Raw genomic sequence first — 24,722 nt, forward strand, 5'->3', positions numbered from 1 at the left:
AACATGTTTATGCCGCCCCATTTGCCGAAGCCTCGGGGCGGCTTACATCAATTAGTTAAATAATTATAATTAAAAATATAAAAATTAAAATAAAATACATACAATATAAAATAAGCCGCCCTGGCCAGATAAAATTCAATAATATTAACATTTAAAATGCTGCTTAAATAAAAAGGTCTTCGCCTGGCGCCGAAAAACAAATAACGACAGCGCCAGGCGGACCTCTCTGGGGATTTTTACCATACTATGAGCTTACCCTTGTTTGTTTACACCGGTAACCAATTTGAACCTGCCTACTTTCTTCTATTTCCTTTTTGCCACTCTTTACATGGTTCTGTTCTCAGGCCCTTTGGCCTTATAAAGGTCTCAGTGTCCTTACCCCAGCTCTTTACTTTATATAGTTCCTTATTTTAATCTTTATTGATGCATCCTTGCTTCAGATATCACCTTCCTGCTTAGTAACAGTAATTTTCCTTCTCTCAGATTCCACTCTTTTTGTGAGAACTGCCATGTCTCTCCTCAGCAGCTTCTCTCCCAGTTGGATTCCAGTGCCTGAAACTGGCCAGGCTGGGAGAAGCCTCCTAAAGTGCCCATGTGGCAGCACATGGGGGATTCAGCCCCCCGTTGCCCCCCGGGGGGACGGGGGCAGGTGCGTGGTGCCGTTTCGTCTTCAGGTGCAACCATTTTCTGACTCCGTGGCATCATCCGCTTCTGCTGGCAACTGTCCACTTGGGCCCAAATCCATCGTGTGATATTTATTGGATGAGCTCTTGTACTGCATATATTCTGCCTGTTGACTTTCTCAGAGTTTGCGGCTTAGGCTGTAATTATATCTTATTCCAACATAAAGTTGCCTTAATTTTTTTAGCTTTTGAGAGTTGAAGCAGAAGGCATGCGTTATGAAAGCATTTTACATGCCTTAAATCCACCGTAAATAGGTTTACAGTGTGTTTCAAAGAGAGCGGTGTCGACCAAAATAGGTCTGTGTTCTGATGCGCCTAGGCCCAAAATACACAACAGGGGAAGGTCTTCTTGTAAAAGATTTATTTTTGAGGACAATTAACTTGTACATTGCTGGCGTGGTGCAACGGTGGGAGCGCTGGCGCGAGGCAGTTGCCGGTTCGAGTCCTGGCTCAGCCGTGGCGGAGCTCCCTGGGGGACTCCGGGCAGCCAGGGCCCCCGGGCTCACCTCCTCCACGGGGCTGTTGTTGTGGGGATCCTGCATGGGGAGCCTAACGTAACAAACCAATATGGCTCCCACAGAGACGAGCTCAAAGGCCGGGGCACCGCTCCGGCCTTCCCACGGGCCTGAGGCCTTGCCACCGCCCAGCGCCGCCCTCTCCGCGCAGGCACTGAAAATGCGCTGCGGTGCGCGGACGGCTTCGGGCGGGCCTTCCTGCGGTGGGCACGGCCGTCGCCTGCGGCAACCGGCCTGCGAGGCGCGCACGAGGCCCCATCCCGGTGGGGGCCTGGGCAGCGCCTCTGCCGGGAAGGGCTTGCAGCCGCTCTCCCCTCCAGCCGTGGACCTGGGCTTGGGCCCCCAGGCAGCCCCCGGGCCAAGCAGGCTCGCCCTCTGCGCTCCCAGGTGATCCCAGGGCGGAGAAATGGCTGCCTTCTCCTCAGCGCCGGGAACCGCAGCCTTGGGAGTCTGCACGGGAGAGCAGAGCAGGGCTGTGGGAGGCCTTTTCCTCCCCCCCTCAAAAAAAGCACTAGGGCAAAATGCTCCTGAGCATGTGAAGAGTGCCTTTCCTCTGTAAAAGGGCATGCTTTCTGGAGACTGCGCTGCGAAATGTTCTATCCCTAGCTGAGTCTGGAGAGCCAGGGTGGCACAGTGGTTCAGAGCATGGGAGCGGGATGCAGGCCGTCCGGGCGCTGGTCCCCATCCGGCCGTGGGGAGCCCACTGGGTGGCTTTGGGCCCGGCCCAGGCACTCAGACCGAAGGACCTCACAGGGCTCTTCTGTGGGAGTAAGATGGAGAGCAGGAGGAGGAGGAGGAGGAGGCAAGCCTCTCCGAGGTCTTTAAAACAGGAAAAAGGCGGGTTATAAATCTAATAAATACCCACCTCACAGCTCACAGCTGCCCCATGCGCACTTTCTCCGAAGGCCCCTTGCAAAACCGCACAAGGCGTTGTGGGGCAAGAGCTGCAGGGACTGGGGCCACACTCCCGTACAGGCCTCCGGATCGCAAGATGAGGTGAAAATTCTGCCCACGGCCTTTCTTGAAAGGCTGGCACGCTCTTACCGCACCCTGGTGCACCTGCAAGCTATTTTGGTAGGGATTTTTAGTGGAACTTCCCAGTGGATCGTGTCCAAACTCTTTGGATTTTGGAAATGCTCACAAAATGTTAAGTGCTAGGATTTGAGTGCGAATTTTCCTGCTGGTTTTATTTCATGCAAATAGGAGTTTTATTTGCACACAGAGGGTTCTTTTTATGTTTACAAAAGAATATGCATTTTTTGTGGGTTTCCTGTGGGTTGATGGCTGCATTTTTGGCTATATGAGGCTTTTTAATTCTAGGACGACTCCCTCTTCCATTACATCTACAATTTGCTGATCATACCATGGCATGTTAAGGTCTTTCTAAGGGATATTGGAAAGGAAGACTGCTAACTTTAAACTTCTGTGGTGTGTGTGTGTGTGTGTGGGGGGGGGTGATTTTCTTTATTTAAGGCTCTGCCTCTTTTTGCTCTTCTCAGGCTGAGGAAAGAGCTGAGGGGCCCAGGTGGAGCCACCGTGCACATTGCAACGGCTGTGAGCACAGGCCTTCCACTGCGCCAGCTTCAGCACATCGCCCCAAGCCCTCCCGTGCCGGAGTTGCTTCCTGCCCTGTGCATGGGAGCCGTTCTGCACTGGGCCCCAAGGAAGCACGCAGGCTGTTGACAGCCGGGATCGGAAAGGCTTCTCGCTCGCCACGGGGCATGGCTCAGCATCCGAAGTGCAGACAGAAGTAGCAGCAGTGCCCGAAAGACCCAGCGCCAGGTAAGTGACCAAGCTCTGCTGGTCAGGTGCACTGGAGAGAAGTGATGGAACCTTTCCTCTGTGGTAGAGTCTGGCTCAAGTGGTAGAGGCCCTGCTTTGCACACAGAAGGTCCTGTTGTCAGTCCACAGAAGCTTCTCCGGGTAACAATGGGGAAAACCCATCCTGTAATCCTTGAGGAAACTGGCTAGAGGGGCGAGGGGTTGGGCCTGGGCCTGTCACAGGCAGGTGGCGGAAGCTTGGTGGGCGTGGATGTGGATCTTTCTGTACTCCTACTCCCAAGCCGTGCTTGCAGCGGTGACATTTGGGCAAGGTAGTCAATGTCATTGTCGTCGTAAGCTGCCTGGAGAGCTTTGGCTTTTAGGTGGAAGTTGCATGAGAGAACTGCAGCGGAGGCCTGCCCTGCCGCAGCTCCGACAGTCCCTGACTACTGATGACTAGCCCCGACCTCCCATACCAGAGACCTCCCAAGTGTTCATGCTCCCTGCTGGGGAGCATGAGCAGGGAGCATAAACACATGCAAGCTGTGCTTCGGGTTGGCAACTAGGGCCAAAACTCTGGACTGGAAGAGCCTTGGGTCTGTGGCGCTCTGGAAGCGTGGACTTCCCCACGTGTCTCCTGCACGAGGCTCTGTGAGAGGTGTGCATGGAAGCACAGATGACCTGCGTCAGGATCCCGGAATCTCAGTTTGCGAGAGGGAATAAAACCCGGGTTCGTGGGAAAGACCGAGCGCCCAGACCATCTAGGCTTTATTGTTTTACCCCCAAGTTTCCCGCAGTCCTCACGATAATGCGTGCATTACCGGGCAGGCAGCGGTAAACTCTGCTGCAAAGTTTCAATACCATTACAGGGCATTTATGGGGACACAGGTACAGGGCAATCGATGACAGAATGCAGATTACAATGAGATTCTGAGGTCATCACATACAGAACAGATGAAGAAATGTCAGTCAATCACACAGTAACAATGAGATCACAATATTTCTAATTGCCTGTATTGACACTTTAGTTGAGTAACTTGCACCCATCTCCAGGTCTGCTCAGACATGCAAATTCAAGATACTGAGAAACTATTCATGATAAGCCCAGACCCTTTAGATCTCGACTCTAAACATTCTGCACATCAGGGCACATGAAGCCTCTGGGCTATCAAGATTACTTCCTTGTAAAACTGAATTCCAGCAATGATTATTTAATCATTGTGAAGGTATACAATGTACATTTGGACTAAATGGCCTGTGTACTGTAGCTTACAGCTAAAGGTGAGAGAAAGGAGCGGGGGATGAAGGCCATTTGAAAGAGTGACTTAGCTTGGTTTGAGAAGTACAGGGTTTGATCCCACAATGCGAAAAGCACACAGAAGTAATGCTTTTCAGACAGGATTTACCCAAATTTTCCCAACACCTGCAAAATGTGTTCATGTGTTTCGAGCTGAAGGGGGTCTTAGCAAGCAGCACCATGTGAAAGAGGAGCCATTGTGCTTTGATCACAAATTGAGAATAATGAGCTGTTGGACTGTAGGGTTCATTGATCCACACCCCCCCACCACACACACACCTGCAATGAACAAATATGGGTGGGTGGGTGGTTGAATTCCTTGTGGCACCTGGTAGACAGGTAGGATGCCACATAGAAGTGAAGGGACAGAGGCTGGCGCTGATGAGCTGGTGAAGGACCTCTCCCTACAAAACTGTAGCATAAATAAAAGTTTGTTTGGATTGTCTTATTTTCCTGAGGTGGTTAAGCCCTGAGAAAGGGGCTCTTGAGTTAACCCTGAGGAACATGAAGTGAAATTAGGAGGGGGCTGGATTTCTCTCTGGCCCCTTCAAAATGCAGATTGGACCAGATTTGCATGAAATCAGATGACAGCTAGCATTGAAAGCACTCTGGCACATCCGTGATTTAGCCTCCCATGTGGTCTGATATTTAGCCTCCTTAACTGTATAAATTAGACAATTTGTCTTTTAGGTTATTCTTGGCTGTGGTCTTCTGAGCTAGGATCTTGAAAATGCCATGGATTGTGCTAAGGCCCATCTTCTAATCAAACACGGTATTAATTATTTCAGTGTTGCAATGTCATAGGTGCCGCTGCGTTTCTTTTTCAGCTGGACTAAGCAGCCACACATCCTATCAGGGACTGGAGATGCTGTCACAGAGAATCCATCGTACTTGTTTGTTTTTTTTTTAATTTAGCTGAGAGAAGTGGCAGGAATAGTATCACCATCAGGCAGAGACAAAACAGTACAATAGGTCATTATGATGCCTCCCCTAATAGCTGATTATCTCCACATAGCTTCAGATTCATTATGCATTTATCATACTGATCTTTTTAAAAAATCAGTAATGGTGGATTACTGATTTTTTAATTTTTTTGCAGAAACAAAAGAGCACAATTTCAATTCAATCGTTAAGCTTCAAAAGGCTTTATATCCCCATTATACCGTTCACTTCTTCAGAAAGGACCTTAGATTGGATTGGATCCCCAGTCCAATTATTTATACTTAGATCCCATTGATCTTGTAAGCTGCATGTAAAACTTAAGCCAAAACATTGTTTTTATGAAGTCCCTAAATTAGTGATTCTGCTTTGCCTAAATTGATTCTCTTTTCCTCCCATTGATTTTTTTTCTTTTTAGAATGACCAACTTTTTCACAGCACTTCTGATTTCTTTACTTCTCAGAGTATAAATAGGAGGACTGATCACAGGGAGGGGCATGTCAGCTCTGTAGGAAAAATATGCCATGGCGATGGAGGAGCAGTCAGTGCTAACCAAAACTGAGTGGGGGGAACAGGTTGAAAAGGCTGTTCTGTGCCCTTCCTTGGAGCTAATTTGCAAGACAAGGATAATGATATGGAAGTAGGTGATTGAGACTCGTGGAAGGGAAACAAAAGAGATGGTCCTGGCAAGAGTAAATCCCAGAGCATTCTGAAAGTTGGCATAGGAATTTTAACCAGCTGCTTAGCCAGCAGCCAAGTGGTCACCCGATCCATGGCACACTTTTGGCGTTCTGCTGAAGACCCGCTGAGCTGCCTGGATAACAGCCAGGACTGGGACCAACGGTCCGAAGCACTCACTGCTCGCTGGACGTTAGTCCTCTTGGTCATTCTGACAGGCTGCAGGTGGGCCTCAGAGCAGCTGTAAGACATGAAGTTCCTCTTACTGGTAGTCCATGGGAGCAATACTTTTGCAAGGCACTGCCAGGCCAGCATTCTGCTCAGACAGTGCCCCCCCCCCCCCCCCCCCCGCTGCCCATAGGAAACCCGCAAGAAGTCATGAGTGCAGCCACACCTCCTGCCCGTGTTCCCCATCAGCTCAGGCATATCATCTTGAGACCGGAAGTAGCAAATAACCTTCAGGATTAGTACCGACGGATAGTCTTGTCCTCCCTGAATTTGTCAATCTTCCTTTTAAAGTTGTACAATCGGTGGCCATCGTTACAGGTTGTGGAAGTGAGTTCTGTAGTTGTGTGCCTTGTGTGAAGAACGCCATTTTTTTAACCCTGTCCTGAATTCGCCACCAGTCAGCTTCGTGGGGAATTCTGCATTCTAATATTCTGAGAAAGGAGAAAAATGTTTCCTTACCCGCTTTCTCCATGCTGCACATAACCTTGCATACCTCTATCACGTCTCCCTTCATTTACCTTTTCTTAGCACCAGCTTGTCAACCATGTTGTGGTCTTTCCACGTAATGGTGGCGTCCTGGTCCCTTGATCATTTTACTCGCACATTTTGCACTTTTCCCAACTCTGCAATGGCCTTTTTAGGCATCGTGACCAGAACTGTCATGTGCACAATATCCCACATGCTGCGGTGTCGTGGATTTGTACGAAGGAGTATGATCTTGGCAGTGGCATTTTCAGTTTCTCCCCTAATCATGCCTAACGTGGAATTTGCCTTTTTCACAGCAGCTGCACACGACTCCGAGGCCCTGACCTGAGCCAGTCCGTGCTGCCTCAGATCCCTCCGGCTTATACTTGCACCGGGGATCTTTTGCCCCTGTGTACTTACCCTGAGCCCCACCTGCCATTTTAAGGCATCTTCACCCAGTTTGGAGAGACCTCTTTAGAGCTACGTACCTGCAATGCATTTTGTTTGAACCCTGCTACCGAATTTGGTGTTCTCATCAACTTGGCTGCTTTACTGCTCACTCCTAATTCCAGATCATGTATTAGTAGGTTGAAAGGCATGGCATGCTTCTTTTGGGAGAATACATTGTTTATTCCTATTTTCTGCCTTCTACTCGAACGAATTACTGCTCTATAGGAGGACTTCCCCACTTTTTCCATGGCTGCTAAGATAACTGAGGAGTCTTTGGTGAGGGGTTTTGTCGAAAGCCTTTCGGGGGTCCAAGTAAGCAATGTGCACTGAACACAAACCAGTTAGATGCCCCCAGAGGTCTACAAGCTGAACATGAAGACAGCAAGCTTGGGCTGCTGTTTGCCCCTCAGCAGCAGGTATTTCGCGGTGCGCTGCCTCTGTACTTGCAGATTCTTTTGAGCGCCTAATGGCTGCTTCAGCCAATCCTCCGTGGATTTATCTAATTTCACTATTAGCTCATATTTTATTCCATTACTTAATTATTGTAACTATGTCCTGGACTTGTCTGTCTATGGAATTTTGTGTTGTTTTAGCTCAGTTGAGCTTTTCCCAGAGGTTAGTTAAAATCTTTTTATCTAGAGAAATCTTGAAGGCATAGAAGGATTTACCTTTTGTTGGACATACTTACTTTTCTCTTGACTTTATGGTGCAATTTTTACGTAAGTTGTCTTGAAATTTTACTTTGCCTTGTGGAAAGTAGCATATGATAATGAGATGAATGTTGGTAAAATGAAGAAAAAATGGCAGCCTTTGGAAAACAGTGACACACAACTCACCCACCCACCCACAATAAGAATAAGAATGTTGCTGAAATAGTTAGCCTCTCAGTTAATTTTCCTTTGTATCTGTGTTGAAAACTAGGAGATAACACAAAAAGGTACATGATTTGGGGTAACACCGTTATCTAGGATTTATGGGGTACAATATGATCCCTACAGCAAATCAGGTTTCCCTCTCTTTGTCTTTCTGTCTCTGTGGAAATTGCATCTTGCTCTTGTATGGATATTTATTTGCTGATGAACTGAAGCTTCTTCCCACTTGCTCTTTCTTGCTCATGGATGTGAACATCAGCAACACTGTCAAGGCAAAAATGGTCCTGCTAAATATATTGCAGCTCTTTAGAAGAAGAATATTCAGTCTCACACACTCATCTTCACCACATAATCCTCACAGATGGCGCCTTATTCCCTCATCTCCTATTAGTAACCTCGTAAACATCCTCTTTCCTTGAGTAACAACCCCTGCTATTTGGCATCACGGATTCCACTGAGGAATTGGCAGAAGTTGCAAATTATGCAGCTAATTTCCTCAGTTAAAGACAAAATATGGAACATACTTTTACTCAGATTTTTTTTTATTGAAATGCTTGTAAAAAATTCAGGATAAAAGTATGATTTTATTATCAGTCTGGTGTGGATGGCCAAGAGTGGCCCACTTAGCCAGACCGTACTCACTGCCTGTGACGCGGGTCTAAGAAAGTCCTCTGCCTTGCACACCTGATTGTGTTGAGGAGCCTGGAGAGCATTAGAGGAACGGCAAGCGATGCTGCCAGGAGACCAGGCTGTCTCGCTGGGCTGGTCTCCTAACCGGGTCACCCAAGATGCAATGGTCAGACCTGAGGCACCATGCAAAGAAGTATCCACCTCAAGCAGCAGAAGAGAATGCTTGTCTCCAGTGCTTTTTTTGTAAGAAAAAGGGTGCCAGAACTCATGAAATTATTTACCTTTCACACGTAGTCAATCACTGTACACACACCCACACACGTCAGTTGTGTAACGAAACATAACGGTCGCCGCCCGCAGTAAGCACTCAGCGCGCGACCACACGACCAACCACAAGCTGAGCAGCACCCTCAGAACCAGTGCGGACAAAGTGCGCACGCATCAGACTCGACACACAAGCAGCCCGCATGTACCGTTGTAATGATTTTGCCGCTGACCTGCTACGCTTGACAGGGTGATTCGAATCCACGTGGACCAAACATCAAATTTTCAAAAGTTACCTTTAAAACTTGGAAAATCTGTCAAAAAAAGGTGCTGGAACTCCGTTCCAGTGCGTTCTATGACAAAAAAAGCACTGGTTGTCTCTGATGGTGACTGGGGCAGAGAAACTTCCGCACTCTTGCATTCCTGATGACTTGTATGGGTCTGAAAGCTGGACAGTGAATAAAGCTTACTGGAAGAAAATTAATGTCTTCCAAACCTGGTGCTGGAGGAGAATTTTGTGAGCACCCTGGACTGACAGAAGGACAAACACGTGGTTCCAAGATCAAAACCAGGTAGAGCTTTCCCTAGTAACAAGAATAAAACTGCGACTGTTGTACTTTGGGCACATCATGATCAGGCAAAACTCCCTGGAGAGGACAACCATGCTAGGGAAAGTCGAAAGCAGAAGAAGAAAAGTCCAAATCGGAGATGGATTGACTCCTTCAAGGAAGCCATGACTCTGAATTTGCAAGAGCTGAGCAGGGCTGTCATGGACTGGACATTTTGGAGAGCTCTTGTTCATAAGTCAGAAATGGCTTGACAACACAATAACATCAAAGAGGAAGAAACTCTGTTTTATGATAAATTGCAGCTTTCTACTGAAAACCAAAGAGATAATAGTTGCCCCATGCTGGATGCTGGCCTGGTGATGCAAATACCCCAGCCAAGGTCGTCTCAGTTCCAGGAAGTTCCACACAGCAACCCCATTTATTGATAAGGTACCCAGGTGCCAAACAGTTAAGGATCTTTGAGATCCCATCTCTGGGCCAAAGATGAGCGATGTGCAGAGAAGCATCCCAGCAAAACATGTGATTCTTTGGGGGAATCTACCCACACGGGGAGAGGAGACCCAGCAATATGGACTTCACCAGAAAAGGAGGTCCGGATCTTTTCCTTGGTTCTTCTTTGGGACAGTGCTGGAGTGTCGGTTTCCCAGAAGGAGAGGGAGGACCTGATAGAGGCACCTAAGGAACTGCCTCACGGAGAACATGGATCTTCAGAGAAAGGGGGGCAGCTCAGCACAGGGCCATCGGCCTCCGTACCTGAGACCAGATTGCACGCACAGCCTGTAACCGGAACGGTGCCCCCAGGACACAAAACAGCGATAAAGAAGCCTAAGGCGAGCGTGCCGGTTGAGAGAGACCGAGGGCCGAGGGGCTGGGCTGGCGTTACCCTTGGAGGTGGCGGCTGGTGCCTGCCGGCTGCCTTGCAGCAGAGCTGTGCCCGTGGCCAGCGTGCCCTGCATGCGTTTTGTTCGCGGGGGGGGGGGGGCAAAGAGACCAAGGACTGTTGAGGTGCATGGATTAATTTTAGCCACCCACAGAACTTGGCATGATACACTGACGATCACTCATCTATTTCAGCAGTTCAGTTATCTTCCACTGAGGTTGCGGGCATTTTCAGTTTCACTGTCCTTACTCATTAGTTCAATTTCACTCTGAAACAGATTTATTTTAGTGACATATATGTATGCAGGGGATAATCAGCCCAAAGGAATTTAATTAGAACTTTGAACTTGCTAAGGTTGTCTAATGCTGTATTTCAATCAACATACATTTATTTTTACTAATGACTACATGAAACCTATTTCTTCTTTTTTGAGAAAAAAGAACCGGAAAATTGTTTATTCCAGATCCCAGTAGAAAAGGGGAAGCGAAAGGAGGGAACTGAGAAGGAGTGTCAGAGGACAGTGAATATGAAAGCAACTGGGCAGGAGTGAGGGAAGGACTGGAGAGAGCAGTTAGAAAGTAAAGAATAGTGAGCTGAGTGGGTGATCTTCCTGGAATGTGAAGGGGAAAGTTATCTTTGTAAGTCATTCTGAGAAAGTGTTCTCTTCCCATACAGGGAAAGGGAATCTCCTCTAGTTCCAGGAACTAGGAGAAAAATAAAATGTGTGTTAGCTGTTTTGGTAGAAGTGAGCTCTTCTTATTTGACCAAAGTATGCTCTTCCTCCTTGAACTCTTGGCAATCATCGCTGACCAAATCAAGATGGTCGTTCAGTCTAAATTACCCTGGTAATGGGCAAGATCTTCCGCTGGGAGAGATGGAGACTTGCTGCGATGGAAGGGAAGGCAACAGACACTGGTTTACACATGCAGAACCTCTGCGTGGGAGAGACAAGCTCACCTTTCCACAGCACCTCCGCCCCACCGTCCCTGCCTTTGCCCTTCCTCTGCCTACCGCCTCTTCTATGCCAGCCACTGCCTGCCCCCTAGCACTTTGGACTCTCCCATTGCAGTCACCCACTGGGCTGGAGAGAGCTCCGGTGCCTCCATCAAGAGCACTCTGCGAAAGGGCAACCGGATTCGAGGACTCCCCACCCTCCGACCTTAAAAGGGGAACTGGGCAGTGTGGAATGGGGAGGCCATCACTGCTCCTCCATAGAGCGCATGCTATACGGAAATGTCCTGGCCCAGATTCCCAGCAGGCCTCTGCCGGACAACTTAGCGCCGGCCGGGATACGCAGTATAGGTAAGCTGAACCGACAGCGCATGAACAGGCATCGCCTTTCCCTTCCCTTCCCTTCACACTGGATTGGTTTCAGTGCACTATGGACCAATATATTTGGCTGCCACATCTGGCTGCAGACAAACACTTGTCTTCAACAGAACTGGAGAATGACTGACAGAGTGACCCCCTCATGTTTTGATGGCTTATGTCCCTGCTACTTTTGCCCAAGTGCTCTCTCTGGCCAAACAGGTTTACAGGTTTTTAAAGTGTTATATTACCCTTCCAAATCTGTGCATGGTGACAAAAATGGAATGAACGTGCACATCACAGGCTGAAGTGGCTCTGGATTAAAGACCTTCATCTGCCTTCATTATTATCTTCCAAGTAGCTGTTTAAGCAGAAACCAAACCTGTTTCTGAAACAGTTCCAGAAGCAAGTTTTTCTGTGATTGTGTATCAGGGATTCACTATTTTTGGGACCCTCTGCTTTACTGAAATAGAACTAATTTATTTTGTGTGTGTGTGTGTGTGTGTGTGTGTGTGAGAGAGAGAGAGAGAGAGAGAGAATATTTCCATTGTGAAAATTCCATGTTATTTTAAGAGAAAAGCATTGACACAAGTACTAGTGGGGAGGGCAAAAGGGAGATCAAACTTGTGAAATGAAATATGCAGCGAGCACCCATCAGGCTGCCTCCTCCAATATTATCCATCTCTTTCCTTTAGCATTTTCCCCAGAACAATGTGAAGAGTAGCAGAAGGCAGGTTTTAAAACACCATTTAATTGTAGAATATAATGTAAGATAATTTGCATATATATAAGGAAATAATAAAGGAGGTGATAAAACCTTTTTCATTATTTCCCAGATTATTATTTTTTAAAACCCAGTTGGAACAAAATCCAATCACATTTTTGACAATCAAAGAGCATTATTACAAATGCAAAGATACAATCTACGTTTATATCCTGCATATAACGGATGACAGAATTTTAACATTTCAGCTGGCCAGAACTTGGTAGCAAAGATTTTATCCGAACTTAAAAAAACCCCTAACACAGAAAATTCCTTTTGAGCCTTAAAAAGGAATATGTAAAAAGAGGGCACCACCTTTAATACAGGTGAGATGGTGAAAAGTGAGTGTAAGGAAAGATCACCCTTCTCCTAAACCAGTGCAGGCCATGTTGCTGTGTTGAAACAGATCCCCGAGGCCACGCGGCCCCTCGTGTGACCCCCGGAACTCTGCGTTGTGGCCTCTCGTGATTACCACCACAAGCACCAGCCTGGTGCCCCATCATGTGGCATAATGCAGTCTCTATGTGCTCAGAGGAAGGTAATGAACATGCCCAGGAGCATGAAAGCAAGTCCTGGCAGGATAGGTTGGAATAACTGGTGGGCTGAGCCTGGGGGGTGGGGGTGGGGAGATGAGATAGGGAGACCCGAGTTCTCTCTTCAGAGCTGGAGGGCTTGTTCTCTGCTGTCCCAGAGGGTAACTCCGGATTGGGTGGACTTCATTCACAGGAGGCTGGATAGACGGAGTCCTGTGGTAGGAGAAGCTTCTTGATGGCAAGAGGAGGTTGAAAATGGACCCATTACCGGAATTTGGGGGGCCGGGGAGAGTCCCTGCTGGAGGTCTTAGGGAAAGACTCCACAGCCGTCTTTTGGGAATGCTCCAGCCTGGATTTCCTGGACTGAACAAGGCTTGGCTAGCTAGCCTGAAAGACTCCCTCCAATTCTGCAATGCAATCATTCTATTGCACTGGTGCATCTCTGCTAGACAAACACATTCTGAAAGACACTTGTCCATCTTTGTCTTGTGAAAGGAGAGTCCACAAATGGCCAGAGCATATTGCTCTTATCTGAACTGCTGCATGCAAGTTTCCGCCTGCTGGATTTGGGGTAGTTTCTGTGTTCCTGCCAAGGTGGTTTTACACAGACAGAAAGAGCCCTTTTAAATACATCCTGAGCCTCATGCAGGTGTCCCGCAGGGTTCCTCTGGCTGGTACCTGTCCTGCAAATTTGGAGTCGCTGCCAGAGTCCCTCAGCCTGAGCCGCATCTCTTCCAGGCTGCTTGCTGCTGAGAGACTCCTAGGCGTTTCTGTGTGACGCTCGCCTCGTGCCTCAGCATCTCCGTGACATAGTCCTTTGCTTCTTCAGTTAAATATCTTTACAGATATCTCTAATCTCTTTTGAAGCCTCTTTAAGCCAGTGGCAGCAAACTTTCTGACAGAAAATTCCACACATTTTATGCATTGTGTGGGGTTTTTTTTCTTTTTTTGGGGGGGGGGTCCTGTCTTGAATCTACTGCAAACCACTTTCATTTGGTGATCCCAAGTCAAAGTGAGAATGAAAAAGCTTCCACCATTTCTCCATCTTCTTCACTTAATATTTGTCATGTCAGTTTTAGAGATTTTTCATCATCATCATCATCATCATCATCATCATCAATTTATAAAATGCCTAAAATATTCTGACTGCTATCCAGAGATTAAAAGACAAGACAGTCTCTGCTGACAGGCTTACTTTCTAATAAAATGTTCGGAAGGAAGAGGGGATGGGAGAGAAGGGAAAGCTGAAAATCTCAAGTGCTTTAGCTTGCCACACAGGGAAGGTGCTCCAACCATTTGATAATTTTTGTTGATCCTTTGCCATTTAAATTAATTGCTACTTGTTTGTCCTGTCTATTGAGATTGGAACAAGTGTTTGCTTTCTTGAAGTGTTTCAAAAACGTTAGCATGATCATCTCCCAGTTTTCCTTTGCTCTTGTACGCAGTCCCTTCCAATTAAATCTACTCCAGTTTGTCAAATGCCTTTTTGAAAAATTGCATCAGAAACTGCTTGATGTTACTGCCAGTGGAGGAGTACTTTTACTTTCCATAACCTACATATATATGATGGCGAAAGATGATGCACAGGAACAGAAGCTGAATGAAAATGGCAGGGAACTATGGAAGACAGTTGAAATCACTTTCTCCTGGATGCCCCTGTTTTGTATGCTGCCCCTCAGTTAAATATTCCCGGGATTTATTATCCCCTGCTGGGAGCATCTGAAGGCAATGAGATGGAGCAGGCTTAGCTGAGCTTTGATTTACAAAATGCAGGGAAGGTGGTTAAGGAGGAAATGATGAAACAGGTAATTGGGAGCTACACAACCAAAGAGATTCAGGTGCTAGTGGCAATCGTGGGCCACAGGGGTGGAAAGGGACATATTTAGGAGGAAAGGAAAATATATAGTAAATATGCTTTCCAGGTATTCACATCCTGGTTGGTTGTCAAAATTAGGAAAATGCTGTTCGCACAGACTACCCTTGAATGTCTCCGTTTTGAGGCTAAATTCAGAAATGATGCATTAAGCTTCCGTCTAGCTGCCTGCGGAATTTCTGAGCCCTATTTCAAGCATCCCTCCCTTTGGGCCAGCCCTAAGGGGGTGGGGGGTTGCTTTAGTTTTCTTTTTCAAAGTCCACAACCACAGAAATCAACAAATACCTTTCAAAAAACCCAAGAATACAAACAGTAGTTTTGCAACCATGTTGCTTTTTGCAGGATGAAGGGATTCAGTGGAAATTCCTTTTATAAAAGCACAGCCAAATATCCAAATATTTAAAAACAAGTTTGGACTAGGGAGAGGCGAAAGTGGGAAGGTGTGACAAAGGAAGGCAACAATCTCTCTTTCTCACACACACACACACACACACACACACTCAGAAATAAAACTAAGAAAGCTCTCTAACTTTCCTAGCTGGAGGTGAGATAAACTTGTTCGGGTTTCTCAGCAGGGCATTAGCTGCCTAGAAGCTCTAGGGAGCATTGTCTGCCTTTTATTTATTAGCTTCATATCCCACCTTTTCCTTTTTTTAAAAGAACCCAGAGCGGCTTCCATCATTCTCTTGCTGCTCTCCATCTTATCCCCACAACATCAACCCTGCGAGGTAGGTTGGGCTGAGAGTTGGGTCTGGCTCCGAGTCACCCAGTGGGCTCCATGGCTGAGCGGGGACTTGAACCCGGATCTCCTGCGTCCCAGTCTCGTGCTCTTCGCCACTGCACCACACTGGGGTTTGTCACAGGGTGGCTTAACCAGAGGATAAAGCTTCTTATCTTGTTTTATGGCAGAGCTGGGGCAGAGAGCTGGGGCAGAATGAGATCTGAGTGGGGCAAATGTGGCAGGGATTTGGCGCTGGAATTGAAGGGCAGTGCCAGGGCTGAGTGGTGGGAAGGAGTCATAAGGAACGATAGCAAAAGTCAGTCAGACCTGGGCTATTCGTAGAGCTGAGGGCATCAGCAAGAACAATCCACCACCCAAACTCCCACAGGCAAGTTAGTAGAATGGTTCAGACTCGGAGGGGCACAGAGCGGAAGGTCCCAGAGTTTGGACCCTGGCAGCCCTGGCCGCTTGTCCCTGAGCCTTCCCTGCTTGGGCACCAGGGCCGTCTCTTGCCTGCGGATTAACCTGCCCCATCTAGCTGAGTATGCGAAGTACTGCAGGACAGTGTTCAAAGCCGAAGACGTCACCAAGGGGCTCAGGCAGCGCTGAGCAAAGGGGTCCTGGTACTGCAGGCAAACCCACGGTGCACAGCACGCAGGCTGGGAAGCTGAGCCCCTCTGCAGCTCTTCGCCCAACTTTAAAAGGTGGAGGATGTGGAAGAGGGCCCACCACGATGCACTGCGCAAGCCTCTGTCTGCTCCAGAAAGGCCCTTTCGTCTTCATTTCGGGGATGGGAGAACAGGCGTGTGCTTGCCCAGAAAAAAGATTGCCACCATTGAGCACTAAAGCCGAATGCTCAGATTTTCTTGGTGGGTTGCTCTGAGGGTTCGACTCAATGCAAACGTTTGATGTCAGCCCTCTGCTGCCTGGGTGGACGGGCTCTTCCGGGCTGCGGGTGGCATTCTGGGTGTACGTAATTGGTGGTCCAGCCATCAGCCGTAACGCAATTGCCCACTGCAGGAAGGGACACCGAGGCAGCAGCATTTCCTGCAGGAGTGAAAGGTCTGAGGGGGGCTGTGCCCATCATCGTTTGGTTCATGCCCGTGCAAGCGGGTCGAGCACACCTGCACTGTGCCCATCCCAAATTCTCATGCAAGAGCCATTGCGCATATCAGTGCTGGGGTAATGGGGTTCCTTTAGCACCCACGTGACCCCATCGTCAAATTTAAACAAGCTCTTAATTCCAGTTCCCTGATTTTTTATCAAGTTCTGACTATTACTAGACACTACTATGCACATGATTATGTCCCTGGATATTATTTAGGCAGCAAGTTTATTGGAAAAATCCCAAATGCTACAGCGCTGACTAGTTTGCCAGTACAAGATACCAGTGGAAGCTACTCCACAAACATATTTTGAAAATAAACTTTGCAACTAGCTGCAATTAGCTTTCTTAGTATAGTGGGAAGTTGGCAGGTTCTCCCTCTCTGGTGCCAGATCAATGCTATCCAATTAAAATGAGCTTTGAGATGTCGGTGGGCTGTCTCACAAATTTGTGGATACTGTCAGATCCAGTTCTATGCTGCATAATGAGAATGGGGCTGAATAAAATGTTTGCTCATCAGGCACATTTGCCTGATCTGACAAATACAGGTTTTAGGAAAGCAGTTTTCAGAAGTAAAAATATGTGGAACCTCCAGATTCAGGGCCAGTATATCACTGAACATCAGTTCCTTTCTTGCCCTGCTTGCCAATTCCTCAAGTCTCTTGCTGGCTAGTGTGGGAAACAGTAAGTTGGACACGGTGTACATGGACTTTTAGGGTGATCCTGTAAGGTTCATTTTAGGCTTTTATGATACATCTCTAAAATGCAAAACTTCATGCATTTAGCTAAGCTAAAAATATAGACACCAGCAAGCATTCTGATACAATCATTTAAATCTGAAGTACAGCAGAGTAATAAGAGCTCATTAAAACACATTAAGCCAATAATGGCCCATTAATGTAGCATCGTTGCTCAACCTAAATTGGTCTGTGGGCAGAGCACAAAGAGAACAGGGCTGCTGTGTCCATTTTCTTAGAAATCAAGCTGCCTCAGGAGAGCCTGATGACCCGGGGCGGGGGGGGGGGGGGGGTGGGACTAAATAAGCAGGCAGATGTGCAAAACCCTGGAGGAAGGATTCCAAAAGCTTCAGTTAAAAAGGCCTAGATCTTGACACCACCCTTCTTGCAGTTAGGTTTTAGGCCGGAGCAAAAATACTTTTATATCATGAAACACCTTTTTAAGGTAGGCTGTGGTGGATTCAGACATAAAAGGTTAAACTAGGATGCAGGGAACTCCTCTGAGAATTGCTGATCGCCTTATGGGCGCACTGTTTTCCTCCCAGTAAATCTCAGGGCGTCTTTCCCAGGAAATCTAGCAGAGGCTGACTGTGCTACTTGCAACAAAGACAGCACATTGTGTCCTCAGCTTTTGTTGACCCGAGTTCACTTCATCAGATGTGTGGATTGTCAACTTGTATTGCCAGGAGGAGGAGGAAATGTTCGCGGTAAGTTCAGTTCTCCCGCCGCATCTTGATTCGAGATTGCAGGGTTTCTGTCCAGGGCAAGAAACAGGCCTCCCTACATGAGGAAATCCTGTTCTGCCATATATTTGTGGGTTGGGCAGGTTTCCCGCAGAAGCTCTGCCGTCACCAGCCAGACTTGCTGTGGGTGCAGAGCGAGCCTGCTGCGTGGGCAGCTGCATCCCGTGGGGAACCGACCGTTTCCTAGGCCAAAGCAACTTGACGAGTGCTTTGCCGTGTCCCCGACTCTTCCCATGTCCCACCCCTTTCCTGCCACCCTTTCCCTTTCCTGTCACCATGTAACTTCACCTTCCTTTAGCAGATCCTTGTTTTACATACCACAAAGGGTTCAGGTGCTGTTCCTGCTGCACTGCCTTGACTCCGTGAGACCTACGGCTTCCTGGCCCTCCCAGCCTGCTTCCTTTCGCTCTCCCCATTCTCTCCTTGGGAGCTTATTTTATTTTATGGGCTGGCTAACACAACACAGCAGCCCACCCTGTAAGTTGTGCGGTGGAGCCTGCTTGTGGAACTGCACACCACGTGCCCAGCAGAATACCCAGCTCATCACGGATCCTTCTACCGCTCCTTCCCCCTCAGTCCCTCCGCGGGGACGCTGTGGCAAGACCTGGCCTGTATCCTCTCCCTTTTCTGGCTGTAAACCACCTTGGGCCGGCCATCCCCCCCCCCATGCACTTTCCAGAGGTCACTATTGCCTCTGCGATCTCTGAAGTTAACAGCCCCTGCAAAGCACCCAAGAAGCTATCACTGGTCTGCCACCTAATTTTTATTTTTATTTTATGTTTAACCTCGTGTGTGCTCAAAAACCAGATTAGCTCTGGTGAAATCCACATTTTAAAAGGTTCCTGTAAAAGAGGGTGGCTCGTTTCTATTAAGAAAACAGCTGTAGTTTGTGCAAATTACGCAAAATATTTTGCACATACAGCTCTTGTGTTTTGCACAAATTTCAATTAATTTTTTAAATTTTAAAATTCAATTAATTTTTTTGATTTTAAAATGCAAATCATGGTTTGCTTCAAAGCAGAAGGATCACATTTTAGCTCAATTTATACTGGAGCAAGTAAGCAGCAGCTTGGGGGGGCAGGCCCATCTGCTGGATTTTGGACCCCCGAGTGGATTCCTCAGGCATTCCCAGGTTTGGGTGTGACGTGACAACGCATCATGGTTTGTCACCTGCAATGGGTTGTCACGTCATGCGAAACCAGTCAACGCTCCGGTTGGGATTTTCCTTGGTTACTCACCAAGGATGGACCTGTTAATGGCTTCTGCGCATGACGCCTAAATGGAACATCCCAGTTTAGCAGAGGTGCATTTCTGAATGCCAGTTCCTTGGGGGCAGGTGATGGCGGTGGGGCTGCTGCTCGTGATCTTCCCACTGGGGCATTTTCTGACCACGGCGGAGGCACGTGCTGGGCTCAGTGGAGCTGCGGTCTGATCCTGTAGCGCCTCTTCCCGTGTTCTGAGGTGTCTTGGCTCAGCTCCAAGGACATTGTGCTGCATTGTTAACCAAACTGTCATTTAACAATATGTTCATTGCTGCTGTTGGGCTGGAATTCAAGTGGAAATGTATACACCTAGGGAGAGAGAAAATGAAGTGCTGTATATATTTCAGCCTTTCCAGGGTTTGGGAGAATTTATAGTATGCCCCTCTAATTTCACACAAGCTTTGTCATTAGTTCTCAGAAACTGTTCAGCCTCTATTATAAATCAGACGGAGATTAATGAAGAGAACAGTAATAAAGGAGCAGTCTAATGTGGTAGATGAATTATGCATATATTACTTTCAACCTGGAGTTCATAAAAATTACATCAGATATCTTAATGGTCAAAGTATTTCTCAGTTTCGAGCTTACTGATGAAATGAATTCTGGGGAGTGCAAGTGGAAGCCGGGAGTGCAAGAATTTGGGGTTCGAAAACTGGTAGCGGCCCATTAGATAGTGACCATTGACGTTAGCCCATTATTACCAAGGCTTAACTGGAGCGAGCCAGTCTTGCCCTGGGAACCCACCTCTGGTGCCAGGATGCATCCCTGAAGCATGCCTTTGTGAAAATGCCTTTTCTATGGCGTGCCAGGCCCTTCCCACTGAAAGTCTTCTAGGCCATCAGAAGTGCAGCAGTGGTCAAGTACCCTCTGGTTTTTCTGCAGAGGGACCTGTTCTGCATCCCATGTTGCCCTTTGCACTGGGTCGGTGGCAAAGGGCTCCACAGAGCAACCAGTTCTCTAGAGTTGCTGGTGTTAGTGGTGGAGCTGTGCTATAACGAGAGAAGCAGGTGACCGAGGAATAACTGCCATCTTCCAGACTGAAAAGGGCAGCCATAATGAGAACTCCAGTGCAACGCTGCCAAGAAACCGTCTGTTCTTACTCGGTGCAAATTTGCGGCTCAGGGCTTTTTCCCGAAAGTTGTTGTACAAGCACACGGCAAGTGTGCTTAGCTCAGGAAGGGTTCAGGAAGGAAAACTCCAGGAGCATGAGAGCCCCACCCAGCCCAACAAGAGGAAGTTGGGGGTGCCAAACGGACTGCTTCCATTCCCAGAAATGGTCTGTCACGTCTTAATCTCCATCAGTTCTTTCAAGGGGATTTCCTCTTGGAAGGCCACCCCCCCGCACTCCAGGGAAAAAGATAAAATTTTGGGAATGTGAATCACGGAATAGTAGAGTTGGAAGGACCGTAAGGCCAAGTCGAACTCCCTGCTCCAGACTAAAGCATCTGACAGAGGGCTGCCCTACCGCCTCTTGAATGCCTCTGCTGTGGGAGAGCCCACGACCTCCCTAGATCGTGGGTTGCACTGCCATACTGCTCGAACGGCCAGGAAATTTTTCCTCGTATCTAATCGAAAGCTGGCTCTTCTACCCAGAGGGTGTAGTTTGAGCAGGTTGCTTACCTCACACACATGCTCAGCTTCAAGGTAATCTAGATTAAAGCCTGGCGTTTATAGCCTTCCTACTTTGATAATAAAGGGCACCGAAAGCCTTTCCGTAAACATTTTTTCTGTACTACTGAATGGGGATCAGATTCCAGGACCTTGTTTTGTAGCATTGCTTTAATCCTATCCGGAGCTCATAAAATGCGTTCTTTCCTGGCAAATGTTTATTCTCATCAGAATCACTTGTCAGTAACCCAGCAGTGCTGCTGCCAAAAGGACAGGCATGTTAAAGGAAACTGAGAATAGAAAATTGGTTCTGTTCTGTAAGGTGGAATGGTATTTCCTGTGTGGTCTAAATCCACTGATCTTTCTACACTGTGCAATGTTTCTTCCTTTCCTTGAAGATATACTTGAATATAGACTCAAGATTTTGTATTTATCGGTGATTTAATAACCGATATTTTTGAACCTGGAGCTAACCCCAGAGATTGCATGCTCAGCCCTCAACCATTTTATGTATTTTGTTTAGAAATATATTTATTTATGTATTGGAAGCCACCCCGAGGCTTATGCGAATGGGGTGGCATACAAGTTGCCCAAACAAATAAATAAACATGGTTATTTTTATTATTAATTATTATTTTATTTTATTACTGCTTCAGAACTGAAGCTTTCTGGGCAGTATAGAATGGAATCTGTACCCCTAATCAAGAGACTGACTGCTGCGTGAAATCCAGGAAAAACATTTGGGTTTGGCAATACATTGTTAATGGAACCAACTGTTGGATGTGAGATCAGGTGTGGTGAGAAAGCAGTTTTTCATAGCTGAGGTACAACAGAAGATGAATCCCGATTGCGCATCCTTGTAGGCAAGCATCCCTTTGAATGGCAGTGGCTCTCCAGGTTCTTCAGCAGAGTCCCTCCCATCCTTGCTAGCAGGAGCTTCACTTATGGAAGAGCAACTGGTCGAACCCAGAGCCGTGTGCCCCACTGGGCTCGCTATAGGATACTTCCTGCCTGCCTGATCAGCGGGTACCTGAGGGGCATTTTTCTGCCCTTTACAATTTGTGACCTTGGAACACCTGCTTGAAACGTTCTGTCCCACCTTAACTGAAACGACTGTGCCTTGTAACCGTTGCTAACGTAATACTTGCCTTGCCGTTCTTTATTAATTATTACTAAAATTCACTTACGCTTCCAGGCTTCACAATAACCGGCCTCCTCTGGTTATTGTTCAGGCAAAGTGAAGGTATGCAGTTTTCAAGAAGCAGTAACAGTGAAGCTTAGCACATAATAAACCGCCAGCAAAGGAGGCAAGCGGTGCAAAGCGACAGTGTTTCTAAAAAGCAGCATAGAAGTGGTGAGCTGCAAGACCGTCCTTAAAATGCCTAGGAGAGTAAAAACTTCACTGGTGCCGAAAAGTCCACAGTGCAAGTGCCCTCTGCCCTCTGCCATCACCCTTAGCAGCCCCCCTCGCCCCGTCCCTTATTTGATGGGAGCACCGGAGAACGTGCTTTAGATGGTATCCTAAAGGTCCCAGGAGGTAACTAAGGGAAGAGAGGCTTCTTCAGGTAGCTTGGTTCCAGGTGCTCTGAGCTTTTTAAAGGTTCCTGCTGGTCCCAGGTGCAACCTTACTTCCCCGGAGGTTAGGATTATGTGATCCACACGCAAAATGTGATGGAAGCGCGCACTCGGCTGACCATGGCACTTTGGCCTCGGCAAAGAGCACTTCTCCGGGGGAACATGACCGCCCACATCGGACGTGGGAGTGTGGCAGCCGGTGATGCCCAGGCAGAGGGCAGCCCCCACCACACAATGCCTTCCTTAGGCTGGGGCTTCTGAGTTCCCGCGTAGGAGCACTGTCTGTTGGCCACTACATTTTAACTGCTTTCAAGTGAAAGCATCGCAGCTTAATTTTAAAATGCCCCCCTCCCAGCAGCACCTCATTATATCCAGTTATCGCATTTTGACCATCATCTTAAAAATGGACAAGGCAAAGGTGAGAGATGAAAAAAGTTCATCATTTCCTCACAGGGAAATTGGGTTAATATGATTCATCTGGTAAATCCCACTCTGCTATTCACCTTCCGAGCTAAACCAAATTTTTAGTTTAACCTGAAATATGAGGAAAATCAAGGCAGGCTTTGGAAATGTATCCATGAAATGCTATTTCATGAACAGCTGGGAAGCCAGGGTAAACCAGCCCTGATGAACACCAAGTTTCTTACTTTGTGATCTTTCACTTTTGACTCATACAAGAACAAGTAAGGACATTCATACATACAAACTGTGGACCTGAATCTACATTAATGGAAATATCATTGATTTCCACACGACTTACTCTAAAGTAAGTATATTTATGCAAAAGTCCTCAAGACGTATGTGAAAAGATTTTAAAACAGGTTGGGAATAGGAAAAGGTGCTGACTTTTTAACTGAACAAAGAAAGAACACATTAACTCAAAAACATAAAGTGCGTGCCTATCATGGGTTAAGAAGAAAGTACATCAGATTCCTAGCTGAACCTTGCTACGGGCAGCTGAGACTAATTTAGAGCAACAACTAATATTGACGTTGTTAGTTGCGAAGTCGTGTCCGACCAATGCGACCCCATGGACAACATTCCTCCAGGCCTTAATATTAATAGAAAGCCATCTAATGCAAACTGTTGAAAGTACAGAGAAAACTCACATTCCAAATTGGATTAGGAAAATCTTGCGGGGCTGGACTACTTGCCCACCTGAGCCGGCTCCGGCTCTGTCTCCCGGAACGCTGTCCCCGAGGGGTTCGCGAAGCACCTCCGGGGCACCAGCTGCGTCGGCCTGTCAGCTGAGCCAAGGAAGGTGCCAGCCAACACGAGGGGTGGGCTGCAGCCGCAGCAGGCCTCTGCGCTGGTGGATCGGCTAGTCCTTAAGCCCCCCAAGACTTTCTGTTGCTCTTTCCAGGCAGGACAGGGCAGTGACACAGGCGGGCATCGCTGCTGGTCCTTCTGCCTGAACAGCTGCAAACAGGATCCGTGGTCTTTAGGTGGCAGCATTAGCAAAAAGAACGCGGGGCATTCTGCCGGTCTGCAAGGTTGTTGTTATCATCATCATCACCGTTCTATTGCAGAAGCATTGTTTTCATTTCAACTCCTTGCTTTCCATTTTAGGATAATTCTCTTGTTGTTTTCTCTGGGGAATGTAAGACTCATCCTCCAGTGAATTCATTATCACTTTGGTGACTTTACCTGAAATGCTTTTTCTACGTGTCTCTGTCCTTTCTGAATCCAATCCATCTCCATCCTTTCTGATCCGGCACTGGAGGCAGCTTAGGGAGATAATGAGGAAGCGTGGCGGAGGGTCACTGAAGCCTCACGGCGGTCAGTCAGAGACATTGTGCCTGCCAGCGCCCTGCATGGAATAATGTGTCTGACAGCCATATAATAATAATAATAGTAATAATAATAGTAATAATAGTAATAATAGTAATAATAGTAATAATAATAATAATAATAATAATAATTTCACAATGTGGGTGGAGGTGCGATTTTCCCCTCAGTCAAGCACGCATTGTCGGAACGAAGCAAGGCAGCTACAAGGGAGTTGCATTCTGTGTTTTTAAGTGCTGCTGCTATGCAGTGTCTTCAGAGGCCGCTGGAGAGATCGCTTTGGAGGAACGGTTGGCCGTTATCGCTTTCTTTTGATTGCCGTGTACAAGACATTCTCGTCTCTGCCTGAAAGCCCTGACTGCAGGTTATCAGGCAGGCAACTCCCCCAAAGCCCATTTGTTCAAGTGCTTCTACCTTTGTGCCTTGTTTGAGACTGGAAAGCAGCAAGGAAGGAATCCTCCGTTTCAAACAGATT

The 24,722-nt window shown here is 47.3% G+C and overlaps 1 protein-coding gene across 1 annotated transcript in view; it reads right to left on the minus strand.

The window, feature by feature from the left end:
• Nucleotides 1-6,083, minus strand: part of LOC123017332 (disintegrin and metalloproteinase domain-containing protein 9-like) — a 52,939-nt gene extending 46,856 nt beyond the window's left edge. The window contains exons 1-2 of the mRNA XM_044418608.1: nucleotides 6,054-6,083; nucleotides 1,071-1,648 (exon numbers count right to left, since the gene is read on the minus strand). Of these exons, the coding sequence (XP_044274543.1) occupies nucleotides 1,071-1,648; nucleotides 6,054-6,083 (608 nt within the window). The remainder of the gene's footprint in view (nucleotides 1-1,070; nucleotides 1,649-6,053) is intronic.
• Between the last annotated feature and the right edge of the window lie 18,639 nt (nucleotides 6,084-24,722).

Source organism: Varanus komodoensis, unplaced genomic scaffold, assembly GCF_004798865.1.
Source record: "Varanus komodoensis strain SLA01 unplaced genomic scaffold, ASM479886v1 scaffold91, whole genome shotgun sequence".
NCBI classification, from domain to species: Eukaryota; Metazoa; Chordata; class Lepidosauria; order Squamata; family Varanidae; genus Varanus; species Varanus komodoensis.